Source organism: Tachyglossus aculeatus, chromosome X3 (assembly GCF_015852505.1).
Source record: "Tachyglossus aculeatus isolate mTacAcu1 chromosome X3, mTacAcu1.pri, whole genome shotgun sequence".
Lineage (NCBI taxonomy): Eukaryota > Metazoa > Chordata > Mammalia > Monotremata > Tachyglossidae > Tachyglossus > Tachyglossus aculeatus.
Window position 1 is genome coordinate 12,087,043 of NC_052099.1, and position 27,482 is coordinate 12,114,524.

Sequence of the window (27,482 nt, forward strand, 5' to 3'; positions counted from 1 at the left end):
TTTTATGGTATTTGTTAAGCGTTTACTATGTGCCAGGCACCATTCCACATGCTGGTTAACTGCTTTCTGCAGTTATATTTGATGGTTTAGCTGGAACCATCAAATCACATTTAGGGGCCACAGCAGGCCATAAGCATGTGTAAGATTTCAAGGTCAAGAGGGTTTAGAGAGGTTGTGCTTCTCAGGCATACTCATCAATTTTATCAAAACACCCTGGGTTCTGCATTATAAACAGAAACGAACAGCAATGATGAGGATCAGAGGCTTCTTTGAAGAAGAAGCTCATGAGAACGAGAATCAAAATGTGGAGTACAGTGCCAGCATTCTAAACCGGTTGGTATTTGAAACACCTACATTGTGATGGTTGCACAACATGACTGAATGTTGACTACAAAGAAGCTACCAACAACACTACGTCTGGGGGTGACATAATGGCCACTGTAACAGATACTGGCCCTATAGATGTCCAGTAAGCAGAAGATGATTACGACAAGCTGGACAGAAATCGCCAATGTGGTTTGGCAGTCACTGAAAAGTCACCTATTACAGGGTCGGAATGACTCCCCAGTTGTTAGCAGGAATGCTTGACAAGAGAGGGAGGGGGGTGGAAGCACCTCAACTTGTCTGTGGCACCGTTCTAGCTCTGAGTAACTCTTTGCAAGCAAGGAGCCTCCCAGAGCCAGATACGGCTGACATGACCCACCCCAGTACATCCTGCACCCCCAAAGCCCCCCCATTGGATTTTCCCAGTATTTCCCAGGGGTCAGTCCAGCCCCAAACCAGGTAACTGATTTGAACTGTTGTCATCTTTTTGTTGTCCATAGTTTGCATCAGATTATTTTTCTGTTAATGAGGTCATTGTAATCGGTTTAGCTGAACTGCTGCCATAATTTAATGAGGTTTAAAAGGACTTCTTTATGCTTTGTTTCCTTTATCTCACCCATGGATCAAATAGTCAAAAAGAAGGGCCCCGGAGTATTTCCAACCTTTGATTTTTTTTTCTTTTTTGGGGTAAATCCAGTTACTCTCCCTGCTTGTTGTTTAGAGCCAGAACCTTTCACAAAATGATTTTAATAGGAAAACATTTTCTGTGGCAGTTCTTTTGTGCTCTAACTTCTCTATTGTCTAAAAGGGGAGGGACCTTCTGATTTCTAAAGGCTTGTTCAGTGCATGCCAGCTGATGGCAAAAAAGACCTTTTATCGAATGCTGTTTGTTTTTCTGTGACTAGGTTTAAAGAGGTCTAGCAAGAGTGTTGATTGGTCAGGTGGGAGTCATTATTATCTCTTATAAAGGGGAATAGCAAATGTCAATCTTCATTTTTACAGAACTATTCTACAAGGGCACTAGAACGTCTAATTCTACCAGCTGCACATTTTCATTTCCCTTGAATGATTGAGTTGGAAAAGGCTTTTTAAAAAGGTGTTTTCCTATCAAAATGGAGGCTTTCACAGTGCTTACAAGGTCATTACAATGAGGAAAAGGTGCGGTAGAAATTTTTATTGACAGAAGATTTTTAGCCCTACACTCTTCAATCTGCATATCAATCAATAGTGCTTATTGAGCGCTTGCTATGTGCAGAGTATCATACCGTACATTTGGGAGAGTACAGTACAGGAGTTATAGGCACATTCGCTACCCACAGCGAGCTTACAGTCTTGTGCCTTCTGAGCTTACCCAGAAAGTCTTTGACTCATTTACCATTGAACCGCAGCTCCCCTACAATGCGGATCCTGTGACCTTGCAGAGAAGTCGACGATTTACTCCAATTTCTATGTGTTCATCAGTGATGTGAGTGCAGCTGGTGGAGGAAGGTGCTTCTGTGTCTCCTAGAAAATCCTTTGTCTTGCAGAGCTACAGTCCTCAGAGGGCCCGTTTCACATTCATCTTGCAGGTTCACCGAGCTAGTCAGCTGCTAATTAGTGAAGCAAAGGTTATGAAATCCAAAGCACAATTCTGTGGCATTTCCAGTTTCGAAAGCATTTGCCTGATGGAGTGTAGTCCTTTTTCCAAATGTAATGCTGCAAAATCTTACATTAACAGAGGACACCCCAGAGCAAGCATGATGCAGGTTCTCATGAAGCCGAGAGGCAAAATGAAGGTCAAGGAACAGCCGAGATCAGCATGGCAACTCCTGGTAGTGGTCAGGTAAAGGAACATTTCATTTCTCTATAACCAGGGTTTTTAAAGTGTCTGGGAAGTGGATAGAGGTGGATTGGTCACTCAGTGGTAGATTTCTCACCTCCCCCATCATGGGAAATCTGTGTTCGGTTGCCACCCAGTGCAAAATTTTTGAAGAAGCAGCGTGGTCTAGTGGGAAGAGCATGGGCCAGGGAGTCAGAGGACCTGGGTTCTAATCCTGGCTGTGCCACTTGTCTGCTGTGTGACCTTGAACAAGTCACTTCACTTCTCTGAGTCTGTTTCCTCATCTGTAAAATGGAGTTTCAATACCTGTTCTCCCTCCTTAGATTGTGATCTCCTTGTGGAACAGGGACTGTGTCCAATCCACATAAGCTGTATCTACCCTAGCAATGAGTACAGTGCTTGGCACATAGTAAATGTGTAACAAGTACCATAATCATTAACTATTAGTACATTTCTTGTTCTTATTTCTTCAGAGGTGGCATTTCAAAAAAGACTTTTTTTTACTGCCCTTAACAGGAAAGCATTCAACTGCTGTTAAGTAAAATGGGAATGATCCATGCAATAAAATCCTTTGTTTAGAGTGAAATTGTAAATATGAAGAGGGTGGTTGGGAAATAAAGGTATTAAGCAAACAGTTTGTTAAACCTGATTGACCCATTTACAACTGCTTGTTAGAGAAGCTGTATTAGATTCTTTATCATCCCTTCATTGGATTTTTAAGATAATTCTTGTTTTTCATAATACTCCATAACTGGAACTTTTCTGTTAAAGTAGCTTTGAGAATATTCAATTGCCGTAACGATTATATCTTGATGCCAGCAGTCATGTTAAGGTAACTTTCTTGTTTTCTGTTAATCTTAAATGTTTAGTGGCTTTGAACTGTTTTTATTGAGGCAGTTTGGAAGAATTGTCCTGAACGGTTCATTTCAAATCTTCCTTCATTTGAATATTTTGGAAGTCCTCTTAGTGTTTTTCCAGTTTGAGTGTATTTTAAGGTGTTCCTCTATTATAGTTGAACTGTTACCCAGGCCCCTCCCAGCAATAAGAAAACACTGAAATGGCCAGGCTTGGCTTGGAACCACAGTTTGTGCAAAGTACTACACTGAAGCGCTTGGGCAAGTACAATATATTGAAGTTGGTAAACACATTCCTTGTCCAAATCGAGCTTACTGTCTGGAGGAGCAAGTTTTCTTTACCTCCAACTGCAGCTGTTTCTCTCTCATTCAGTTGTATTTGAGTGCTTACTATGCTCAAAGCTCTGTACTAAGCGCTTGGGAGAGCACAATATAGTAATAAACACATTCCCTGCCCACAACAAGCTCACAGTCTAGAGGGGGAGAAACACATTAATAAAAATAAATAAATAGATTCTCTTCTTTGGGTTGCTGTCCCAGGGTTCTTCCTGGATGAGAGAGCCCTTAAAAAGCAGCTCAGCAGAGACCACACCCACTTCTCTACTTACCAATGCCCCTGCCCCTTCTCCTCCACCAATCCCTCTTCCCCACTGGAAACCTTTGACGTATTCCAACATCCAGGAAGTAACCTGAAAGCTGAAAAGTGAATCCATATTATGAAGAGGTTGTGGAAACCACCCCCCAACCAGTGTTCTCACCCCCAACATTGCCTCTGTCATTCTCATGCTACTTTCCTCTCCCATGTCCTTGCGCTGTGGGAGAGGTGGAAGGGAGGAAAAGAAACACAAATGTGGTATGAAAGGAGAACACACTTAAGAAAATAAAGAAAATTCTGATGGTATACCAGATGGATAGATATTTCTTAGGTGATCCTTAATCTGAGGGTCTGTGCAAATTCCCTTATGCTAACTTGTTTTATTCCATTTGGGAAATTTTTAAGGGAGCATCTTATTCCTAAAATCCTCACCCCCCACTTTACCTGAACAAGTGAGCAAGGAAATGAAGCTCACATCTGTTGAGCTAGGGACAAGTTGGACACTTATCTGGTGGTAATATTTGCCTCTGCAAATAATAATAATTATGGTATTAAGTGCTTACTATGTGCCGAGCACTGTTCTAAGCACTGGGATAGATACAAGGTAATCAGATTGTCCCACGGGGGGCTCACAGTTTTAATCTCCAATTCCCTATGAACTATTGGCTGACTTCCTCATTGTGACATAAAGGAGAGCTGCTTTTTTTCCACACCATTTGAAGACCCCCACATCAGTCATCTTGGTTAAAGACTTTTACACCCCTCCGTGTCTCTTCACCTTGAGCACAGCTATGGGAAAAAAGGCTCAGAGCAAGTTCTTGGCTCCCAGTTTGAAACCTTAGAAAAGAAATTTGGCTGTTGCGACTTCAAAGAATCTGGCGATCTAGGTTTTTAACTTAAATATAAGTTGAACCTAACTAGCCATGGTTCATGTTTAAAGAATCTTTACTTCAAAAAAAAAATCTACCAAAGTCTCATTGCAATCAGGAGTCATTCTTTTGATTAACACCCATCAAAACCAGATCACAGGGCTGTTATCAGTACTGTTTCCAAGTAGTACTGGAGAGAAATAGGAGTCTAAAACGTTTTAAGTGATTAGAGCTCTGATTTTTTTTTTCTTATGCTGGCCTTGAATGGAGAGGCTTCAAAATAATTATGGTACTTGCTAAGTGCTTGCTATGTGCTGGGGTAGTTATACATTAGTCAAGTCAGAGACAGTCCTAGTCCCTAATGGGGCTCACGGTCTAGAAGGGAGAACAGGTATTTAATCCCCATTTTACAAATGAGATAACTGAGGCACAGAGAAGTTAAGTGACTTGTCCAAGGTCATACAGCAGACAAGTGGCAGCGGCAGGATTAGAACCCAGGACCTCTGACTCCTTGGCCCATACTCTTCCCACTAGACCACACTGCTTCTCAAAAGATACTACTTCCCAAAATCTGCAATCGAGAGTGGATTCCACAACATCTACTCCCTACCCTTATTATTCTGCACCAAGAGCCCGGCTACTTATATCCACCATGTTTAGAAATAGAATTAAAGATGGTTCTTAATCCTCGATTGATGTTAGGCTGATTGAGGATATTTAGTGATGGGGAAGGGAAATAAGTGAGGCCGATTTTGGTGGGGGGTTTCGGTGTGTGTGCTTCATCACCAATGGAATATAGTGCTTTTCTCTATGCCTTTGAAAATTGACCTGAATTTGCTTGACTGTTTCATAGCAACGTAGCTCTTCTTTGCATCAGCTCCCCTTTTAGTCCTTGCTTTTAACGTCTCCTGAGTAACAAAATTAATATTCAGAGACAAGAAGATATGCTTGGAGGGCCGATTGAACCAATGAATAGCGTAGTGGCATTTTAATGCTCTAAATAGCATTACCAGAAAAGCTTGCTTACAGAGACTACCCTGAGCCCTAAAAGGAAGTGATCTTTTTGACGGGTGATCTTTGAATACAGATCGACTTTGCTGACAAAGTTTCTAGGAACAGACAGTGTTTAATCTTGGTTGGAATCAATAAGTTCCACTGGCCTAAAAAGTTCTGACGTTCCTTTTCGCATCCTGCCCAACATCCTTCCTCCGAGGGTAATTAGGATTTCATGATCCCCAACTGTCTTTAAGAGCAGCCAAACAAATCTACAAATTCTCTAGGGAATCTGCTTTGCTAAAAGGTTTTGTATTGTTCCTATCTCATGAACAGGGTACTTCCTGCCTCGATTAGTTTCTGGATTGGGGAAGAAAATCGGCAGTATGCAGGGCATCCCTCCAGATGTCTTCCTTTCATTCTGAGAACGCAACTATAACTTTTTGGTTCCTATGAGCACCCTGCCCTTCTCTCCCCTCCCAGGAGCTCTTGTTTCAGAACTGACCCTGCGCCCCAGGAGTTTCAGGAGCCGGATGTTTTTTCGATTCCCATAAAAGTTGCAAAAGCATGAAAATAATTGATTTGACCCCTTGAAGCACTTCAGAAGTTGCCGTTAGTCACCTGTGACAGGCGGGCTCCTAATGCAAGTTCAGAAAGCATTAATTCCAAAGGAAAAGTGGTGATAGGAAAATTTGTCCTTTTAGCAGGTGGTCTTTGACTATAAGTGATAGGAGGAGCAGATGATGCTGTACTAAGTGTCATCACCATCTTTTTTGTCCTGATATTTCAGACTTGTAATTCTGTGTAATTTGTCTAAACTTGTAGGGTTCCACTGCACGGATGGACCACGAGACAGCCAGTGTCATGAGCTCTAGTAGTACCTATTCTGTCCCTCGAAGACTGACAAGTCACCTGGGTACCAAGGTAACCGAAGATTACAAACCACAGGTCGCTAACACAACATTTTTACTAATACAATAACTTCATGTTTTCTACCTGTGGTACTAATATTAACAGAAGGATCTTTACACACATACAGCTAAGTTAGGGTTTGGAGGGGTTTTTTTTTCCCCCCTGCAGGAACCCTTTGGAATGGAGTTCCACTACTTCTGTCAGTGGGGAAGGTGGTAAACCTGGAGTAGATGCCCAGAAAGCATTGACCAGCCGGGAAAGTAGCACATAGGCTAGAAGAGAAGTGGAGGAAGTTATCCTGTCATTTTCCCCACCTGTCCCTCTCCCCCCGACCAAGCAGCTCTTCAGAACTTCAGTTGTAAACACTGCAATCAGTGTATTGGAAAAATCTCCCCGTTCTGTTTACCTCTCCTCCCCAATCTCAGGTTCAGACCTAGAAGTCAGCAATTTGGGAAGTACTGTAGAAAATAAGCCCCGGGTAAAGAAAACTAACCATATCCTGAGCAGAAGTGAGAAATTTTCCAGTTCGCTTCAGTTGTTTGGAGGACTAAATGTAAAAACAGCTGGTTATATTAAGAAAAATGGGGAAAAACCCCCAATGTGGTTCATTTTAGAAACTGGGACATGTCTGTAGTACACTAGGACAAATTTCAAATGTATACATATATAGCTTGTGTATGTATACACATATATAGTAGTGTGTATATATAGATACATATATAATTGTGTGTGTGTGTGTGTGTGTGTGTGTGTGTATATACACACGCGTACACACAGAAAGAGTTGTCCTTCCTACTCAGAGAAGACACCAGTAATGGCGAACTTCACCCAGCAAGTGTATATGGCTATAAAGGCCAATGCAGGACCTACAACCCTATCTGCGTTGCGCACCCAAAAAGATTGTCCATTTTGCACCTCTATGGTTGGTGTTTGCAACGGACAGGCCAAAACAGCAAGCTGTATTTTGTTTAATCCAGGCCATTTCATTTACAGAGAATACTCAGGTCTACTTCCCATTCTGTGTCAAGTATTCTAAGGATTTGTTCTTGTCAGAAATAACTGAAAAATTAAATGGCTATTTCAGGTTTGTCAGAGTTGTCAGATTCCTAGATATCCCCTTCCCCGGGAGATTAAAATGTGTTTCAATAATCTCATTAAATTTGCTTGTTTTAATAATTAGACCCAATAAAGTCTGAAATGGACTAATCAATTGAGATGAGTGGTATTAATTGGAAATACCAGTATTCCTGCAAGCCAGCACTTTTATTCCGCTCCTTAGAAATTTTGTTCTCAGGTCTTTTGGTTTTTTTTCCTAAAATGTATGCCCCTTAAACCGAAAGTGTAAAAATTAGATTTTAAGTATGTTCATGAAATATTGAACCTATAAATAAGGTGGCCGGGCAATGAAATGAAGTCCACAGGCCAGATGTGGGCTGTCTCACGGTAGCCACCTTGTTTGACTCCATTTTAGAGGTAGCATCCTCCCTGACCCCGAGACAGAGCTGTGGGTGGCCTTTTCTAACTCTGTTGACGCTGTCTTGGAGTCCGGAAGGGGTGGCTACTGGCAGAAGGGGCTGCATTTCTGGAGTCCCTAGCATTTAGTCCAGTGCTTTGCACACAGTAAGCACTCAGTAAATACCTGTATTGATTGACTGGAGTGTAAATCACCCTGCCCTTCCCCATTGCCCAGTTTGCACCTACTTAGGAAATCTGGGAAGTGGCCACAGACCTGGCCCTAGATACACAAAGGTGTGGAGGAACTACGTAACTGGAGAAAATGGCCAAAAACTTGTCTTTTTCCAACTCTGTATTCAAACAAATTTTTTTCTTAATTCAGTAATTTAGCTCCTGGTAATTGTATGCCCTTATTGGTGAGGGCTCCCCCTTTCCCATTTGGCACTTGCCAATTTGGTGTGGTATGTGTGGTTGTTTTTTAATAACATATTTTGGTTAACACACCTCTGTGTTTTAAGCTTTCAAAACTTCTGATTTTTCTGGTACTGTCTTTTACACGAATGCTAGTTTTTCTCTTTATTGTCCAGCATAATATTGGCAGTAAATAACCCAGCCCCGGGGAATTTTGTATTTCCCCGAGAAGGTGTAGCATTTAAGAGGTTTTATGGAAAACAAGCCACTTTTGTGAAAGGCAACATTGCCGATTCTTCCTTTTACTATAAATTCATTGGTATAAAGAGGAGTGTTCAGAGAGCTATGATATACCCATTTTTCCACGTTGCCCTAGATCAGAGTTTGAAAAGAAGCTGTTATCTTCTGCTGTATAATTCTATGGTTTGTAATGGCTTAAAATTCCTGGCATGTTCAATCTTCTAGTGTGAATTTCAGCTCTTCGTTTCTGAAGAAACGCCTTTCACCTGGGCAGAGACAGTGTATGTTACTGGCCTAATCAACAGCCTGAGAATCTAATTCCGATTTTCTTGGTGGACATTTGGACACACCACCAAGCTGTAGTTACTGCATCTGTGTAGAGAAGCAGCGTGGCTTAGTGGAAAGGGTACGGATTTGAGAGTCAGAGGACGTGGGTTCTAATCCCGGTTTCTCCACTCGTCTGCTGTGTGACCTTGGACAAGCCACTTAACTTCTCTGTGCCTCAGTTCCCTCATCTGTAAAATGGGGATTAAGACTGTGAGCCCCACGTGGGACAATCTGATTACCTTGTATCTACCCCAGCACTTAGAACAGTACTTGGCACATAGCGCTTAACAAGTACTATTATTACTATAAGACCAAAGCAATGTAACAGTTGAGCACTGAGCCGCTAAAATGTGGCTATTAGGAATGATTCTAATGGTGATAGTCCAATACTTTGAAAGTATGCTATAAAATCCCACTGTGGATAACTTGTGTTTATCGGTTAACCCTTTAATGAACTGTTTTGGTAATTGAGCATCCAATAGAAAGTTTTCATCTAGCTCACTTTTATGCCAGGTCCATTGCTACCACATTAATGGCCATGACGTATTGTTGCAATTAGTATTGCTTGCGGTATTTAAATAACAAGAGTGTTTGTTCTTGCATTCTGGAAAGCAATGAGAGATGTTGTTGCAGCCGCCCCCATTCATCATTTCATTTGACCGGATTTTCCCATACCAGGAATCATAATTTTGTTTTTAAAATGATTTGGCCCACAGGTGGAAATGGTGTATTCATTGTTGTCAATGCTTGGTACTCATGATAAGGATGACATGTCACGAACCTTGCTAGCTATGTCTAGCTCCCAGGACAGCTGCATATCCATGCGACAGTCGGGATGTCTCCCTCTTCTCATCCAGCTCTTACATGGCAATGACAAAGACTCTGTGTTGTTGGGCAATTCTCGAGGCAGTAAGGAGGCCCGGGCCAGGGCCAGCGCAGCACTCCACAACATCATTCACTCCCAGCCTGATGACAAGCGAGGCCGGCGCGAAATCCGCGTCCTTCATCTGTTGGAACAGATCCGTGCTTACTGTGAGACATGTTGGGAATGGCAGGAGGCCCACGAACAAGGCATGGACCAGGACAAAAATCCAAGTACGTGGCTGCGAACGGTACAGAGCAGGTGGTGAAGATGGAGCAAAGTTAGACTTTTGGGGTTCATGTATTTGGACCAATCTCCAGACCACCGGTGCTCTTCCACCATCGGTCCCACTACTACTAGCGCTTGCTTATGTGCCAGGCACTGTACTAACCGCTGGGGTAGATACGAGCTAGTCAGGTTGGACACAGCCCACATCCCACCTGGGGCTTATTCCCTTATTCCCCATTTTCCAAATGAGAAAACTGAAGCCCAGAGAAATGCGGTGACTTGCCCAAGGTCACCCAGCAGACAAGTGGCAGAACCAGAATTAGAACCCAGGTCCTTCTGACTCCCAGGCCCATGCTCTGCTTCCCAGGTGGTTCCCCCGCTAATAATAATAATAATAATGATGATGGCATTTATTAAGTGCTTACTATGTGCAAAGCACTGTTCTAAGCACTGGGGAGGTTACAAGGTGATCAGGTTTTCCCACAGGGGGCTCACAGTCTTAATCCCCATTTTACAGATGAGGTAACTGAGGCACAGAGAAGTTAATTGACTTGCCCAAAGTCACATGGCTAACAATTGGCAGAGCTGGGATTCAAACCCATGACCTCTGACTCCAAAGCCTGTGCTCTTTCCACTGAGCCATGCTGCTTGGGAGACGGTGAGGGCAAACTGTTTGCCTGTTGGCTTTAGCTAGTGGACGAATCGTGTAATGACTTGAGTGGGTGGGATAATTTACTGATGAAGTGTGCTATGTCCTTGTTGGCCAGTCCCACGTCACACTGACCAGAGTGGGAGGGAAGGGGGTTGAGGGGGCGGGGGTGGGGGGCGATCTTCAGTGCTTCAAAACTGGGCCCAAACAGCATCGTCCTTGTGCAGCGCTCTTCCATACGTGACCAGTCCGATCAAAAGAAAAGTTGAAAAAGTCCAAGACAGTAAACAGCAAACTGTCACAGAGAGACAGATCCAATCTAGGCAGAGTGCAGAGACAGGGGAATATAGACAATAAGGCCTAGGTCCTAGATTTTCATACTCTGTGCCAAACAGAATTTTTCATCTAATGGTTTACTAGGATGATCAACCTAAGCATATTTGGGTTTGAAGTATTGGTTGGGCACAGAGGGGGTTGTAGTTCATCAGGAATTGGAAGATTTTAATGTCTTTAGTGGAATGTCTATGGCCTTGATATTGTAGTATATACCTAATTAGGCAAAACTTTGCTTCTAGTTGACTTTTTACATTATAAATTTCTCATATTTTTGAGGACATGCAAAGGAAAACAGTCCTCCAGTTCTAACGCAAGTCAAGTGAAAATAATTTAGTCTTAACAAAAGAAACAGTACTTCATGTTGAACGATCCCACATTTCAGTAATTTTACACTGACACTTTGCCTTATGGATTTTCATTTTCTCTAGTCCTTTTAATGTCTTGGACTTTCTAATGTCTCTTCAGGTTTGTGTCAAGGCCTTAAAAATCAGATGATGTATCCTAGCATAATTTGCCTACAGCAAAAGCACTTAAATGGCAATGAACATTTTTGAGCATTCAGCCAAGCAGATAACAATTTCCCACATTTTCAGCACTAGACGTAGCTTGCAAAATGGCATTTCAAGAATTTGGTTTTTAGTCTTTATTGATTTTTCAAGATATCAATAAAATTATGATGTTCATTTTACTAATGCACAGTGCCAGCACCCGTTGAGCATCAGATCTGCCCAGCTGTGTGTGTTCTAATGAAGCTTTCGTTTGATGAAGAGCACAGGCATGCAATGAATGAACTTGGTAAGAAAAAAATTAATTTCTAAATGTGGCTCTGTCATGGAAAGGTAATAGTTCATCTTTAAATCATGTTTGAAATCCAGACTAGTAGAAGAAGATCCTTCCTTGGTCATTTGATAAATTGTGTTGCTTGTCCATTCACGTCCATATTCATATAATTCTGGCTCTTGGTCACCAGAATGAAACACGACAGTGATTCCACCCTTGTTTCTAGTAATGAGGTGTTACTGCAACACAGAAATTTACATTCCACTTGAAACCAGCTGTCACCACTAATAGCCACAGCAAGAAATGAGTGAGCATAATGGACAGAATTAACACCTCCCTTCCCACCCCACAGCCCCAAAGGTTTAGCTGGAAGGGTAGTCTTGTAAAGCTCACATTATGCCCACCCTGCAAAAAATAGCATTGTTGAGCCCACTGTGAGCCCACTGTTGGGTAGGGACCAGCTGTCTATATGTTGCCAACTTGTACTTCCCAAGCGCTTAGTACAGTGCTCTGCACACAGTAAGTGCTCAATAAATACGATTGATTTATATGCTGTCCCCTTTTTATTGCCCTAAATTGGGGAAAACTGCCAGATCTGGGCCTAGTATCTTGTTACTTTAGCTGAAGAGTAAGCAATTTAGCAGTGAAGTAGATTTTTTAAAATATATCCAGTCAGCAAGGGGTGCCCTCTTTAATTTGTTCTGCTCTCTCACATTTTATTAATAGGCACCTCTATATGAAGTACACATCTCTGAACAAGAGCATCACCGGTTTTATGATTGACTCAGAGATGGCTCTCAACTCTAAACTGTTTAGGAGGGATGAATTAGGGAAAGGAGGAGAGAGCACCCGGGGGGGGGGGGGGGCGAGAGAGAGAGAGAATATGAATGAATGAAAGAAAGAATGAAAGAAAATTTAGCCAGTCAGGAGCAGAGGCAGTGACTAGGGTCATGGCAGGGCAGGGATATCTAAGTACAAATCGGGGATTTCTGCAAATTATCTTCTCGTGGATCACCTGAATTGTGTGTGTGTGTGTGTGTGTGTGTGTGTGTGTGTGTGTGTGTGTGTGTGTGTGTGAGAAAAGCCTCAGTACTTTTTGCTTGCTTCTCATCATTCAATTTATAACTCAGGTAACATCTCACATTGATATATTGATAGTCCTTCAAGCATTGATTTTTTTCAACCAGTAACAATGCAAATTCATTTGTATTGAAGGGGTTTATGGGTACCAGGACCTCACCTGCGGCTTGTTGTCATCCTAATGCCACCATCACCACCCTCTTCCTCCTTTGGCTCCATCATGTTCCACTCCACCCCTTTGCTGGGACCATCTCCACCTGAATAGACTAAAAATTGAACAATCAGTCAATCAGTGGTGTTTATTGAGTGCTTACTATGTGCAGAGCACCATGCTAAACACTGGGGAAAGTACAATAAAGTAGAGTTGGTCGACACCATCCCTGCCCATGAGGAACTTCAAGGGGTTCAAATAAGTCTTTGGGTTCGCTCTGATGTAAATTAGACTGTAAACTCATTTTGGAAGGGAAAGTGTCTGCCCAAGCCCAAGTACTCTCCCAAGCACTTAATACAGTGCTTCACAATCAGTCAATCAATGGTATTTATTGAGCGCTAACTATGTGCAGAGCACTCTTGAGAGAGTATGATACAACAGAATTAGCAGATACTTTCCCTGCCTGTAACAAGCTTAGTCTAGGGGATGAGCTCTGCACAAAGTAAGCACTCAATAAATACCATTGATGATGATGATGATGCCAAAAACAATGAGTGATAACCCAGTGGTGGAGAGCCATGGGGAAGAGGGCTGGTAGCAGGAATGACAGCAATGGAGGCAGTGGTCTAAATGCTGCCCCCAAAGAGGCAGGCACAAAGAGGTCTGAAAGGTAGCAGAGGAATGGGTGGGGCTGGGGAAAGCAGGAGGGCTAGGAAAAGAGCTGAAGTGCCTCTTGGCTCTTTTCTGAGCCTAACGGCAGCCTCCAGCCCCTCCCACGAGACACTTGATTTCAATTCTCTTTCAGTCCTGTAAAGAGGCTGTTGAGTTTCTGGGGAGACCCAAGTCAAGTGAGGATCAATACCCTACCCTAAAAGCTGAATCTTCTGGAGTCACTCATACCACAAGTTGGCATCTAGGTCAAAACTGCTAAGATGGCCTAGTCAACTTCTGTTATTCCATTGTTTTTAATTCTGCTGAAATGAATATACCACAGGTTACCAAAAAAAAAACCCCCACGCCCCCTCCCCCCCCACCCCCCCAAATACTGGAAATCTTTTTTATTTTTTTTGGAACTGAGAATAACGTTTTTGGAAATGAGAGGGCCGTTCTTGGTCCCATTTCAAGGACAGAAGTGGACCCTGTAGACCCAGGCTCTGAGCAGAAGGCAAACTAAAATAAATGACTTATCCAACCTCACAAAATTAAACTCTAGGATATGGATGGAACAACCACAATCCTGATTGATGGATATTTATTGAGTGCTTACTGTGGGCAGAGCTCTATATTAAGCGCTTGGGAGAGTACAGTACAATGGAGTTGGTAGACATCAATCAATCAATCAATCGTATTTATTGAGCACTTACTGTGTGCAGAGCACTGTACTAAGCACTTGGGAAGTACAAGTTGGCAACATATAGAGACAGTCCCTACCCAACAGTGGGCTCACAGTCTAGAAGGGGGAGACAGAGAACAAAACCAAACATATTAACAAAATAAAATAAATAGAATAGATATGTACAAGCAAAATAAATAGAGTAATAAATATGTACAAACATATATACATATATACAGGTGCTGTGGGGAAGGGAAGGAGGTAAGACGGGGGGATGGAGAGGGGGACGAGGGGGAGAGGAAGGAGGGGGCTCAGTCTGGGAAGGCCTCCTGGAGGAGGTGAGCTCTCAGTAGAGCCTTGAAGGGAGGAAGAGAGCTAGCTTGGCGGATGGGCAGAGGGAGGGCATTCCAGGCCAGGGGGATGACGTGGGCCGGGGGTCGACGGCGGGACAGGTGAGAATGAGGCACGGTGAGGAGATTAGCGGCAGAGGAGAGGAGGGTGCGGGTTGGGCTGTAGAAGGAGAGAAGGGAGGTGAGGTAGGAGGGGGCGAGGTGATGGAGAGCCTTGAAGCCGAGGGTGAGGAGTTTCTGCCTGATGCGCAGATTGATTGGTAGCCACTGGAGATTTTTGAGGAGGGGAGTAACGTGCCCAGAGCGTTTCTGGACAAAGACAATCCGGGCAGCAGCATGAAGTATGGATTGAAGTGGGGAGAGACACGAGGATGGGAGATCAGAGAGAAGGCTGATGCAGTAGTCCAGACGGGATAGGATGAGAGAGACATGACCCTGCTTACAAGGTAGCCAAGCCATCCCTATTTCTGCACACCTTAGTGATGTCAATATTTGTTTCCTGAAATAATCCACTGCCCATTCCAGTGAAGACCCTGAAATACACCAAAATGTGTTGGTGCCCAGAAAAATTATTGTTGATTTTTAGAAAAAGGCTTTACATCAGTCAATCATTTAGTCAGGGAGTCAGTCATTTATTGAACACCTATTGTGTACAGAGCACTGCACTGCTTTAGAGGAGATAATTAAGCAATGATCCCTCCTTTCAAAGAACTTTGACTCTCCATCTGAACAGTGACAGATAAGAGCCTGCAGTTTACAGTAATCTTGAGTAGGTTTGTGCTTTTAACAGTAACCCACCTCTCTGCCTGTTGTAGCCTTTGATAGTATTTCTTGGCTCCTAGAAAGGACTTTAAAGAATCCCACACACCTAATCAGTACTAAAAGAGGAGGAAAGAGAAACATAAGTACATATTAGGATATGGCTAAATCATACTAAATTTGTCTCTAATAAATGGAACATTGCATTATAACGATACACTTATTATTAGGGAATGAGTTTAAAAAGGAAGTTTGGATTTTGTAAGCTAAAATCAGAGATGTTAGAAGGACCCAAAATAACAATTTGGGCGGCATTCAGGTCAAGTTAGATGGTTTTCAATATGAAGTTGTTCGGAAAGATCCCCGTAGGAAGCCAACCTTGGAATCAATCAATAGTGTTTATTGAGCACTTACCTTATGTGGGGCACTGTACTAAGCACTTGGGACTGTACAGTATAACAATATAACAGGCACATTCCCTGCCCACAACGAGCTTACTGTCTAGAGGAGACAGATGTTAATATGAATACATACATTATGGATATGAACATAAGTGCTGGAAGGCTGGGAGTGGGGATGAATAAAGGGAGCAAGTCACAGTGACACACTCAACTTCTCACCTCTGGTGAGTAATGTTTTATTCAGGGCAATGATAGTTTTTCTCGTGAACAGGATTTAGAATTACAAAAATCCTCCTGGTTTTTCTTGGGTTCATCAGTCAATGGTATTTATTGAGTGCTCACTGTGTGCAGAGCACTGTTCCTTGGGAAAGTTGTACTTTCAAAGTTGGTAGGTGTGATCCCTGCCCACAAGGAGCTTACAGTTCAGAGGCGGAGACAGACATTAACATAAATAAAAGAACAGTAATAATAATGGTATTTGTTAAGTGCTTACTATGTGCCAGGTGCTGTACTAAGCACTGGAGTGTATACAAGCAAATCAGGTTGGACACAGTCCCTGTCCCACATGGGGCTCACGGTCTTATTCCCCATTTTACAGATGAGGTCACTGAGTCACAGAGAAGTGAAGTTACTTGTCTAAGGTCACACAGCAGACAAGTGGCAGAGTCGGGATTAGAACCCAACTACAGATATATACATAACTGCTGGGAGCTGAGGACGGGTGAATACCAAGTGCCCATAGGGTTGAAATGAGTATGATTTTCCTTCTGCTTTTTTTATTTTTAAATAGGGGGACTACAAGCCATTGCAGAATTATTGCAAGTGGACTGTGAAATGTATGGGCTTACTCATGACCATTACAGTGTTACTTTAAGACGATATGCTGGCATGGCTTTGACAAACTTAACTTTTGGGGATGTGGCTAACAAGGTATGTTGCCATTTATGATTTTGTTTTAGATGGGGCTTGGTTCATTTTCCTGCCTGCAAGAATACTAATCAGGGCCCCGCCTAGTGTCATGCACACACTGACATGCACTCTTTTTCCAGTGTGGGTCTGTCTGTCCTTCCAGTTGGGCAAACTGGAGAGAGGTTCTCTTGAGGCCATTAAGACTGTATTTCAACTCTGATCTCCCAAAGTCAGAAGCCATGCGTTGAATTTCAAACACTCTGCATGTTCATTTGCTAGTCTTTTCTCCTGTTTTATTTTACAGGCTACTCTGTGTTCTATGAAAGGCTGTATGAGAGCTCTTGTAGCCCAATTGAAATCTGAAAGTGAAGATTTACAGCAGGTAATGTTTTTTGGTCCTCTCAGGAGGGTGAATGATGATTTTCTACCAAAGGAGTGGCCTCCTTTTGTTGCAGTGGTTGGAATCTCCGATTTGAGCCCAGAGCAGATCTGTTGGGGATGAGGGGAAAGAACCCCGCCCCAAGTTCATCATGTCTGCAATCCTTTGGTAATTCAGACAAGTGGGAAGAGCTGCCATAGTTATTAGAGATTTTCCACTGAATTCCTGGCATAAAGAAGCTACAAGAAAGTTCAAGAAACCAGCATTCTGAAACAGATTTATTAACCTCTTCTTTGCAGGTCATTGCAAGTGTTTTGAGGAATTTATCATGGCGGGCTGATGTAAATAGTAAAAAGACTTTGCGTGAAGTTGGAAGTGTGAAAGCACTGATGGAGTGTGCTCTGGAAGTTAAAAAGGTACTGCTCTGGATTCATGGTAGTGTAGCATGTGATGGCGGGAAAGGGTGAGATTCAATTCTGAGTTACTTTTGTTCAAGTGCTGAGGTCTCCCAAATGGTTCTCAATCTGGGTGTGTACGTAGCACAACTGAGATACGATTGGTATGTTACTGCTTTTTCGTAGTGTTCAAACAGTGTATTTTTTTTTCACAATATATTCTAGAGCACGTACTATTTGCTCATTTCTTGTAACTGTAGAGATTTTAGAAAGCTATATTCCTACCTAAAGATTTAGCTCCCTTAACCGAGTGAATTACATAAGCATTTCCTTTGTATTTATCATTTTGCTTGTTTAGCAGATGGTAGAAGCACTGACCTCTCATAGCCTAGCACTACGTTATTTAAGGAATAGAAATGAAGATTTTAATGAGGAAACCAAATCCCACTGTCGTTTGAATTTTTCCGTTAAAAAGAATGTCGACCAGTAATAAAAGTTGTGGGTGTTGGCTACGCAGCCTATTTAGGTATATATGTTATCTGTTTGCAGGAATCCACTCTAAAAAGTGTATTGAGTGCCTTGTGGAATTTGTCAGCTCATTGCACTGAGAATAAAGCCGAGATCTGTGCTGTGGATGGTGCTCTGGCGTTTCTAGTTGGCACCCTAACATACCGGAGCCAGACAAATACTTTAGCCATCATTGAAAGTGGAGGTGGGATATTGCGGAATGTGTCCAGCTTAATAGCCACCAACGAGGACCACAGGTACATACGTGATTTCATTATGTGCCCCAGGTGAACGCGAGGTTTTAGGGAGAGGCAAGGGATGGCCTCAGTAGAGCAGCCTAGTCTCTCAGAAGCTGAAACCAGCGGCCAAGAGAGTGAAGGGAATGGAACAGAACTTGAAAAGCTATAGCCTTAAGCTTTCAGGAAGGTACCTTCATGTACATCTACTTAGAATTTGGAGAGTTCAATCTAAGGGGTACAGTCTAAATGTACACACAGAGATTTGGGTAGTTTTTGTGTTCTGGCCTTTTTAGGTTGTTATGGCTCTGTGTTGTTGAAACGAGCCTTAATGATTTAGCTCTCTGACTTTTTTTGTTTTTGTTTGTGTTTGTATTATTTTAGGCAAATCCTGAGAGAAAGCAGCTGCTTGCAGACGTTATTACAGCACTTGAAATCTCATAGCTTGACAATAGTTAGTAATGCGTGTGGAACCTTGTGGAATCTTTCAGCAAGAAATGCTAAAGATCAAGAAGCATTGTGGGACATGGGAGCCGTTAGCATGCTCAAGAATCTCATTCACTCAAAGCACAAAATGATTGCTATGGGCAGTGCTGCAGCTTTAAGAAACTTGATGGCAAATAGACCTGCAAAATACAAGGATGCCAATATCATGTCTCCCGGTTCAAGCTTGCCATCTCTTCATGTTAGAAAGCAAAAGGCATTGGAAGCAGAATTAGATGCTCAGCATTTATCAGAGACTTTTGACAACATTGATAATTTAAGCCCCAAAGCATCTCATCGTAATAAGCAGAGACACAAGCAAAACCTATACAGCGAATATGGTTTTGACTCTAATCGGCACGATGAGAGCAGATCTGAGAGTTTTACTACCGGAAATGTGACCGTCCTTTCGCCATATTTAAATGCCACGGTCTTGCCCGTGCCTGGCTCCTCTTCCTCTGCGCGAGGAGGCTTGGAAAGTTCTCGTTCTGAGAAAGACAGGAGTTTGGACAGAGAGCGAGGAATCGGACTAGGCACGTACCATCCAGCCCCAGAAAATCCCGGAAACTCTTCCAAGCGAATAGGAATGCAGATCTCCACCACTGCTGCCCAGATTGCCAAAGTCATGGAAGAAGTATCTAGCATTCATGTCACACAAGATGACAGGAGTTCTGGACCCACTGCAGAAATGCATTGCATGGCGGACGAAAGAACCGCGCTGAGAAGAGCGTCAACAGCCCACCCACATTCGAGCACGTTTAACTTTCCTAAATCCGAAAATGCCAACAGGACATGTCCTGTGCCGTACCCCAAAATGGAGTATGAGCGAGCTTCAAACGATAGCTTAAATAGTGTCAGCAGTAGTGATGGCTATGGGAAAAGAGGCCAGATGAAACCTTCCATTGAGTCGTATTCTGAAGATGATGAGAGCAAATTTTGCAGCTATGGGCAGTACCCAGCCGACTTAGCTCATAAGATACATAGTGCGAATCACATGGACGATAATGATGGCGATCTCGACACACCGATCAATTACAGCCTGAAGTATTCAGATGAGCAGTTGAACTCGGGGAGGCAAAGTCCCTCCCAGAATGAGAGATGGGCGAGACCAAAGCACATGATAGAAGATGAAATGAAGCAAAATGAACAAAGGCAGTCAAGGGGTCCAAGCACAACCTATCCTGGGTATGGCGAAAGCAGCGATGACAAACACATAAAGTTCCAGTCTCACTTTGGACAGCAAGAATGCGTTTCCCCTTACAGATCCAGAGGAGCCAATAATGCGGAGCCGAATCGAGTGGGCTCTGGTCATGGGATGAACCAGAAAGTAAACCCGTCTCTCTGTCAGGAGGATGATTACGATGATGACGATAAGCCAACCAACTACAGTGAACGCTACTCAGAGGAAGAGCAACATGAGGAAGACAGGCCGACCAATTATAGCATCAAGTATAACGAGGAGACGCATCACACAGACCAGCCGATCGATTATAGTTTAAAATACTCCAGCGATGGCCCGCCTTCCTCGCAGAAGCCATCCTTCTCGTTCTCCAAGAGTTCTTCAGCGCAAAGCGCCAAAGCGGAACACATCTCCACGAGCAATGGAAATGTTTCCACCTCCTCGGCTTGTGCCAAGAGGCAGAGCCAGCTCCACCCCGGTTCCACGCCAGGTAGAGGCGGACAGACTCAAAAGGCGGCTTCCTGCAAGGCTCCCTCCATCAACCAAGAAACAATTCAGACGTACTGTGTGGAAGATACACCGATATGCTTTTCGCGGTGTAGTTCTCTGTCGTCCTTGTCATCCGCCGAAGATGAAATTGGGCGTGACCAGGTGACCCGTAGCGCCGACCCTGCCAGCACGTTACAGATAACGGAGCTGAAAGAAAACGCCGGAGCCGGGTCAACCGAGGATGCCGCAAGCGAAGTCCCATCCGCCTCCCAGCTTATGCGAACCAAATCCGGCCGGCTCCAGACTTCGAATGTATCGCCTTCTGATTCGTCGAGACATAAGGCCGTTGAATTTTCCTCCGGTGCCAAATCTCCATCGAAAAGTGGGGCGCAAACCCCGAAGAGCCCGCCTGAGCATTACGTCCAGGAGACGCCACTCATGTTCAGCCGCTGTACGTCTGTCAGTTCCCTGGATAGTTTTGAGAGCCGCTCGATTGCAAGCTCTGTTCAGAGCGAGCCTTGTAGCGGCATGGTTAGTGGCATCATCAGCCCCAGCGACCTTCCGGACAGCCCTGGGCAAACCATGCCCCCAAGTAGGAGCAAGACCCCGCCACCTCCCCAGGTGGTCCAGGCGAAAAGGGATGCTGCTAAAAGCAAAGGGCCGCATGCTGACAAAAGAGAACCTGGGCCCAGGCTGGCAGCTGTGAGTGCTGCAGTTCAGAGAGTCCAGGTATTGCCCGATGCTGATACTCTGATGCATTTTGCTACAGAGAGCACCCCAGATGGGTTTTCTTGTTCCTCCAGCCTAAGCGCGCTGAGCCTCGATGAACCGTATATACAAAAGGATGTGGAGTTGAGGATAATGCCCCCAGTACAGGAAAATGACCATGGAAACGAAACAGACGCCGAGCAGCCAGGAGAGCCAACCGAAAAGCAAGAGAAGACGGCGGAGAAACCCACCGAATCAGAAAAGGACATATTGGACGACTCGGATGACGACGACATCGACATATTGGAAGAATGTATCATTTCGGCTATGCCGACAAAATCTTCCCGAAAAGCCAAGAAGCCCGCACAGGCTGCTTCGAAAATCCCTCCACCTGTGGCCAGGAAGCCCAGTCAGCTGCCAGTGTACAAACTCCTTCCTTCCCAGAGTCGATTACAGCCTCAAAAGCATGTTAGTTTCACCCCCGGAGATGATATGCCACGGGTGTATTGTGTAGAAGGCACCCCGATAAACTTCTCCACAGCTACGTCGCTGAGTGACCTCACAATAGAATCCCCCCCGAATGAGCTGGTTGCCATCGAAAACATCGGGACGGGGGCCCAGCCGGCCGGATTTGAAAAGAGAGATACTATCCCTACGGAAGGCAGGAGCACAGAAGATATTCCAAGAGGGAAGAACTCAGCCTCAACTACTCCCGTGTTGGATGACAGCATAGCTGAAGAAGGAGACATCCTTGCGGAATGCATTAATTCCGCCATGCCCAAAGGAAAAAGTCACAAGCCTTTCCGGGTGAAAAAGATCTTGAATCAGGCTCAACAAGCATCAGCAGCTTCCTCGGGAAGTAGCAAAAGTCAGCCGGAGGGTGAGAGGAAGAAGCCTACCTCGCCAGTTAAACCCATGCCTCAAAGTATCGAATACAGGGCCCGAGTGAAGAAAAATGCCGACTCCAAAAATAACTTTAATACGGAGAGATCTTATGCGGACCACAAAGAGGCAAAGAAGCAGAATCTGAAAAATCACTCCAGGGACTTCAACGATAAACTTCCAAATAATGAAGACCGTGTAAGAGGAAGCTTTGCTTTCGATTCCCCGCATCACTACACACCAATCGAAGGGACTCCATACTGTTTTTCGCGAAATGACTCTTTGAGTTCCCTGGATTTCGATGATGATGACGTTGACCTGTCTAGGGAAAAGGCAGAGTTACGGAAAGGAAAAGAAACCAAGGAAGCAGACACTAACGCTAGCAGCCATCCGGAGCCATCTACTAATAGAACCCAAGTTTGTCCAAAACTGCCAGCGAGCAGGGGTCAGCCCAAGACTTTGCTGCAAAAGCCAGCCACTTTCTCTCAGCCATCTAAAGATATCCCGGATAGAGGAGCGGCTTCAGATGAAAAAATGCAGAACTTTGCTATTGAAAACACACCTGTTTGCTTTTCATGTAATTCATCTCTGAGTTCTCTCAGTGACATCGACCAAGAAAATAACAACAAGGACAGCGAACCCATCAAACCACTGGACCCTCCTGAGACACAGATCGAATCGAGTAGACCTCAAGCGTCGGGTTACGCGCCCAAGTCGTTTCACGTCGAAGATACCCCAGTGTGTTTTTCGCGAAACAGCTCCCTAAGTTCTCTTAGTATAGATTCTGAAGATGACCTCTTGCAGGAATGCATCAGTTCCGCGATGCCAAAAAAGAAAAAGCCTTCTAGACTTAAGGGGGATAATGAAAAGAATAGTTCCCGGAACCTGGGTGGCGTATTAGCTGAAGATTTGACCCTCGATTTGAGAGACATCCAAAGGCCAGATTCAGAGCATGGTTTCTCTCCTGATTCGGAGAACTTTGACTGGAAAGCGATTCAGGAAGGTGCAAATTCCATCGTAAGTAGTCTGCATCAAGCTGCTGCTGCTGCTTGTTTATCTAGACAAGCTTCATCTGACTCTGATTCCATCCTGTCACTAAAATCTGGGATTTCTTTGGGCTCACCATTTCATCTCACGCCCGACCAAGAGGAGAAACCCTTTACAAGTAATAAAGGCCCACGAATACTGAAGCCTGGGGAAAAAAGTACATTAGAAAGTAAAAAAGTTGAGTCTGAAAACAAGGGGATCAAAGGAGGGAAAAAGGTGTACAAAAGCTTGATTACTGGGAAAGTGCGGTCAAATTCAGAACTCTCAAGCCAGTTGAAGCAGCCCCTGCCAACAAATATGCCGTCCATCTCGCGAGGTCGAACAATGATTCACATTCCAGGAGTTCGTAACAGCTCTTCAAGCACAAGTCCAGTTGCCAAAAAGGCCCCCCCCGCTGAAGGCCCCAGCCTCCAAAAGCCCCAACGAAGGCCAGCCCGCCACAACTTCTCCAAGAGGGGCCAAGCCAACGATCAAATCGGAAGCCAGCCCGGTGAACCGGCAGCCGTCCCAAGCGGGTGGGTCAAGTAAAGGACCTTCCAGATCAGGGTCAAGAGATTCTACTCCTTCTAGACCGCCTCAGCAGCCACTGAGTAGGCCCATGCAGTCTCCGGGGCGAAGCTCCATTTCTCCCGGGAGAAACGGAATAAGTCCTCCCAACAAGCTGTCTCAACTGCCCCGGACGTCATCCCCCAGTACTGCTTCAACCAAGTCCTCAGGTTCGGGAAGAATGGCGTACACGTCTCCGGGCCGGCAGATGAGTCAGCAGAATCTTGCCAAACCAACAGGCCTGTCCAAGAACCCTAGCAGTATTCCCAGAAGTGAGTCTGCCTCCAAAGGATTAAACCAGGCGGCCAGCAGCAGTGGGCCGAATAAAAAGGTAGAGCTCTCCAGAATGTCTTCAACCAAATCCAGCGGGAGTGAATCCGACAGATCGGAGAGACCCGTTCTGGTGCGGCAGTCCACTTTCATTAAAGAAGCCCCCAGCCCCACGCTGAGGAGAAAGTTGGAAGAATCTGCCTCGTTTGAATCCCTGTCTCCATCTTCGCGACCGGATTCGCCCACAAGATCCCAGGCCCAGACTCCGGTGTTAAGCCCGTCCCTTCCCGACACGCACCCGTCGGTCCAGGCTGGGGGTTGGCGCAAACTGCCTCCCTCTCTCAACCCCAGTGTCGACTCTGGTGAGGGAAGGCCAGCGAAGCGCCATGATATCGCTCGCTCCCACTCCGAAAGCCCGTCCAGGCTGCCGATCAATCGATCCGGAACTTGGAAGCGCGAGCACAGCAAACACTCCTCCTCGCTGCCTCGCGTAAGCACTTGGCGAAGAACTGGAAGCTCTTCCTCGATCCTCTCTGCTTCATCAGAATCCAGCGAGAAAGCCAAAAGTGAAGATGAGAAGCAGGTGAGTGCTCCTGTGGGCCCCAAACCGGCTAAAGAAAACCAAGCCCCGGCGAAAGGAACGTGGAGAAAAATCAAGGAGAACGAGATGGCTCCTGCAGGTAATACGCCTCAGGCCGCCTCCTCGGGCGCCCCAAATGGCGCGGACTCGAAGACTCTAGTTTATCAAATGGCCCCCGCCGTCTCTAAGACAGAGGACGTGTGGGTGAGGATCGAGGACTGTCCCATCAATAACCCTAGATCAGGAAGATCTCCCACGGGAAACACTCCCCCGGTGATTGACAGTGTTTCCGAGAAGGCCGGTTCAACCAGTAAAGAGGCAAAAGAGAGTCAGGGGAAACAAAATGCAGGAAATGGCAATGCACCAGTTCGCTCCGCAGGCTTGGAAAATCGCCTGAATTCGTTCATTCAGCTAGATAGCCCGGATAAAAAGGGGACTGAAGGCAAGCCGGCCCAGAGCAATCCAACCCCCACTCCAGAGATGGGGGAAAGTTCCGTCCCTGAACGTACGCCATTCAGTTCCAGCAGCTCGAGCAAGCACAGTTCCCCAAGTGGAGCCGTTGCTGCCCGAGTGACCCCTTTCAATTACAATCCAAGCCCTAGGAAGAGCAGCGCAGACAGCAGTTCAGCCCGGCCATCTCAGATCCCCACCCCAGTCAATAATAGCACAAAGAAACGGGATTCGAAAACGGAAAACCCAGAGCCCGGTGGAACTCAAAGCCCTAAACGCCATTCTGGATCTTACTTGGTAACTTCTGTTTGAGAGAGCCGGAATGGGTGAATAAAGAACGTGATGTATTATTTACAACTGCTATGTAGAAATTCTGTTTCAAATGAAACTTTAAAGAAGACTGAAGAATCTTTTGTAAATAGGTTTGATTCTTGTTAGAGGGTCTTTGTTCTGGAAGCCATATTTGATAGCATACCTTGTCTTCACTGGTCATATTTTGGAGGGATGCCTGATAGTTTAGGGAAGAAAAGTCGTCGGTAAAGCAAGTATATTTGTACAGTATGTTTTACTTGTATTTAAGAAGCATCCCATGCCATGGTCATTTAATTATTGCTTGTCTTAAAATAATGAACATTACCTATAGAGAAGATACGATATAATGCCATGTATCAATCATTTCTAGATTATAAACTGACTAAACTCACATCAGGGAAAAAATTTGGTGTTATTTATGCAAAAAAAGAGAAAAAATATCTGTTTTTGGTTTTGTGAATCCATCTAACCCTATAATTAATCATGTGGCTGTGAAATTCACAGTAATATGGTTCCCGATGAACAAGCTTTCCCAGCCTGCTTTTCTGCATGAATGAAACTGATGGTTCAATTTCCAAAGTATGATTAACAGTTCTGTGGTCACAATGACGTGCATAGGTAGATATGGTGTAACAATTTACACTACTTTGTTTGTGCTCTGCAAAAAAAAAAAAAAGGAAATCTGTGTAACTGTAAAACCTGGAACGAAATTATTTTACCTGAACTAGATTTTATCTGAAAGTAGGTAGAAATTTTGCTATGCTGTAACTTGTTGTATATTCTGGTATTTGAGGTGAGATGGCTGCTCTTTTATTAATGAGACATGGGTTATGTCTCAACAGAAACTAAATGAACATTTCAGAATAAATTATTACTGTATGTAATCTCTGCTGACATCCATGGTCTTATTTCATCTTGTGGTTGAAGCCGTTTTCTTCAAATGAGCCTCCTTTTGTTGTGATTTTCTATTCTCCCCGTTTTAAAAAAACAAAACAAAATACAACACCTAGCTTTACTGATGAAAGCTATATGCACTGAAGCGTACTTATTCCCGAGTTACCCTATCATGATAGTCACACATACTCTGCTTTACATAATTAGATTGGAAAGTTCTAACCACTGTTTCTTGGCCTTCACTGCTCTTCCACCTACGTTTCCTTCTTGTGGATCCATTGAAAGGCAGATACAAGCAAGTCCCCTTTCATAATATTAATGAAAAACTGGAGATTTTTCCACACAACATCCTTTTGAGTTGAACCAGTAAATGTGTCGTCACTTCATAGTTGAGACCGTGGTTTGGCCACGTTACAGAATGAGTGCTAAAAGTTGCGTTCCTCACTCCCACTCTGCCTTGCCTAGTAGCTTCTCTGCCCTTCTCTCTCCTGAAATAGATGAGCGCTTTTTTAAAAATCATTTTCAGTAATTGCCCTCTATGGATATTTTCTTAGGCTAAAGAGTAGACTTCTCTCCTGTATTCTAAAAGCAAAAATACAAGCAAGGGGCATGGTGTTTTTCAGAATTTAAAGATGTGAAGTTTTTAAAGCCAAGTTCAAATACTTCTTACATTCCTTGGGGGCTTCTATATAGTTTTAGAGCCTTTCCCCACACTCAACTATCTGAATTACGGTGAGACGAGAAACCTTGAAAATGAAGCTTCCCTGAAAAGACAATATAAAACATCTTTAATACTTGATTCCTTAAAGAAAAGACCTTTTGTTATAAAACTTTCTGATGCAACTCTATGGACTATGGTGATGGTTTTAAAAGTAGCCTTACAAATTACAAGTTGCCTCATTTACAAATGGGAAGAAAATTCCTGTCTTCACTTCATCCCTAACTCCATGCCTGCCTTGTAGATTGTCTTGGCATTCTTTGTATTTAAAAAATAAAAATAAATGCCCCAGTGCTGGGGCTCTTCTGTCTGTGGTTATGACTGCCTGAGGGAGGCAGCAGCAGGCATTTTTTGTGTTTAAAACTGAATGAGAAAGAAATCCCCCAATCTGTGAATATATCTGGCTGGAGGAGGTTGGGGGGGGGCGGGGGCGGGGGGTAGCTGTGCCATGAGGGGACTTCGTGTGGGGAGGGCAGACCCAAGTTAGCATCTAATTGCAACCAATGACTAGGAGGGGGAGGCCGTGCCATTTTGGGCAGTAGTTGGCCCGGTGATTAGTAGAATTAAGACATTTAGACAACTCTGTAAGTCAACCAAAAGTGCCTCCTGCGATTCAAAGTACACAGCACTGGTAGAATGTCACCCTTTATTGTGTTCACAGCACTGAACTAAGCACTCAGAGGAGAGTACAGTAAAACAATAAACAGACACATTCCCTGCCCACAACACACAGTCTAGAGAATACATTCATTTCTAGGATTAGAGATTC

The 27,482-nt window shown here is 44.2% G+C and overlaps 1 protein-coding gene across 1 annotated transcript in view; it reads left to right on the top strand.

The window, feature by feature from the left end:
* APC (APC regulator of WNT signaling pathway) overlaps positions 1-25,989 on the top strand; it is a 117,893-nt gene extending 91,904 nt beyond the window's left edge. Inside the window, 10 exon segments of the mRNA XM_038770251.1 lie at positions 2,042-2,146; positions 6,280-6,402; positions 9,516-9,894; positions 11,574-11,669; positions 16,519-16,658; positions 16,942-17,019; positions 17,316-17,432; positions 17,961-18,175; positions 18,539-23,330; positions 23,332-25,989. Coding sequence (XP_038626179.1) covers positions 2,042-2,146; positions 6,280-6,402; positions 9,516-9,894; positions 11,574-11,669; positions 16,519-16,658; positions 16,942-17,019; positions 17,316-17,432; positions 17,961-18,175; positions 18,539-23,330; positions 23,332-25,101 — 7,815 coding nt within the window. The 3' untranslated portion in view covers positions 25,102-25,989.
* The last annotated feature ends 1,493 nt before the right edge of the window (positions 25,990-27,482 follow it).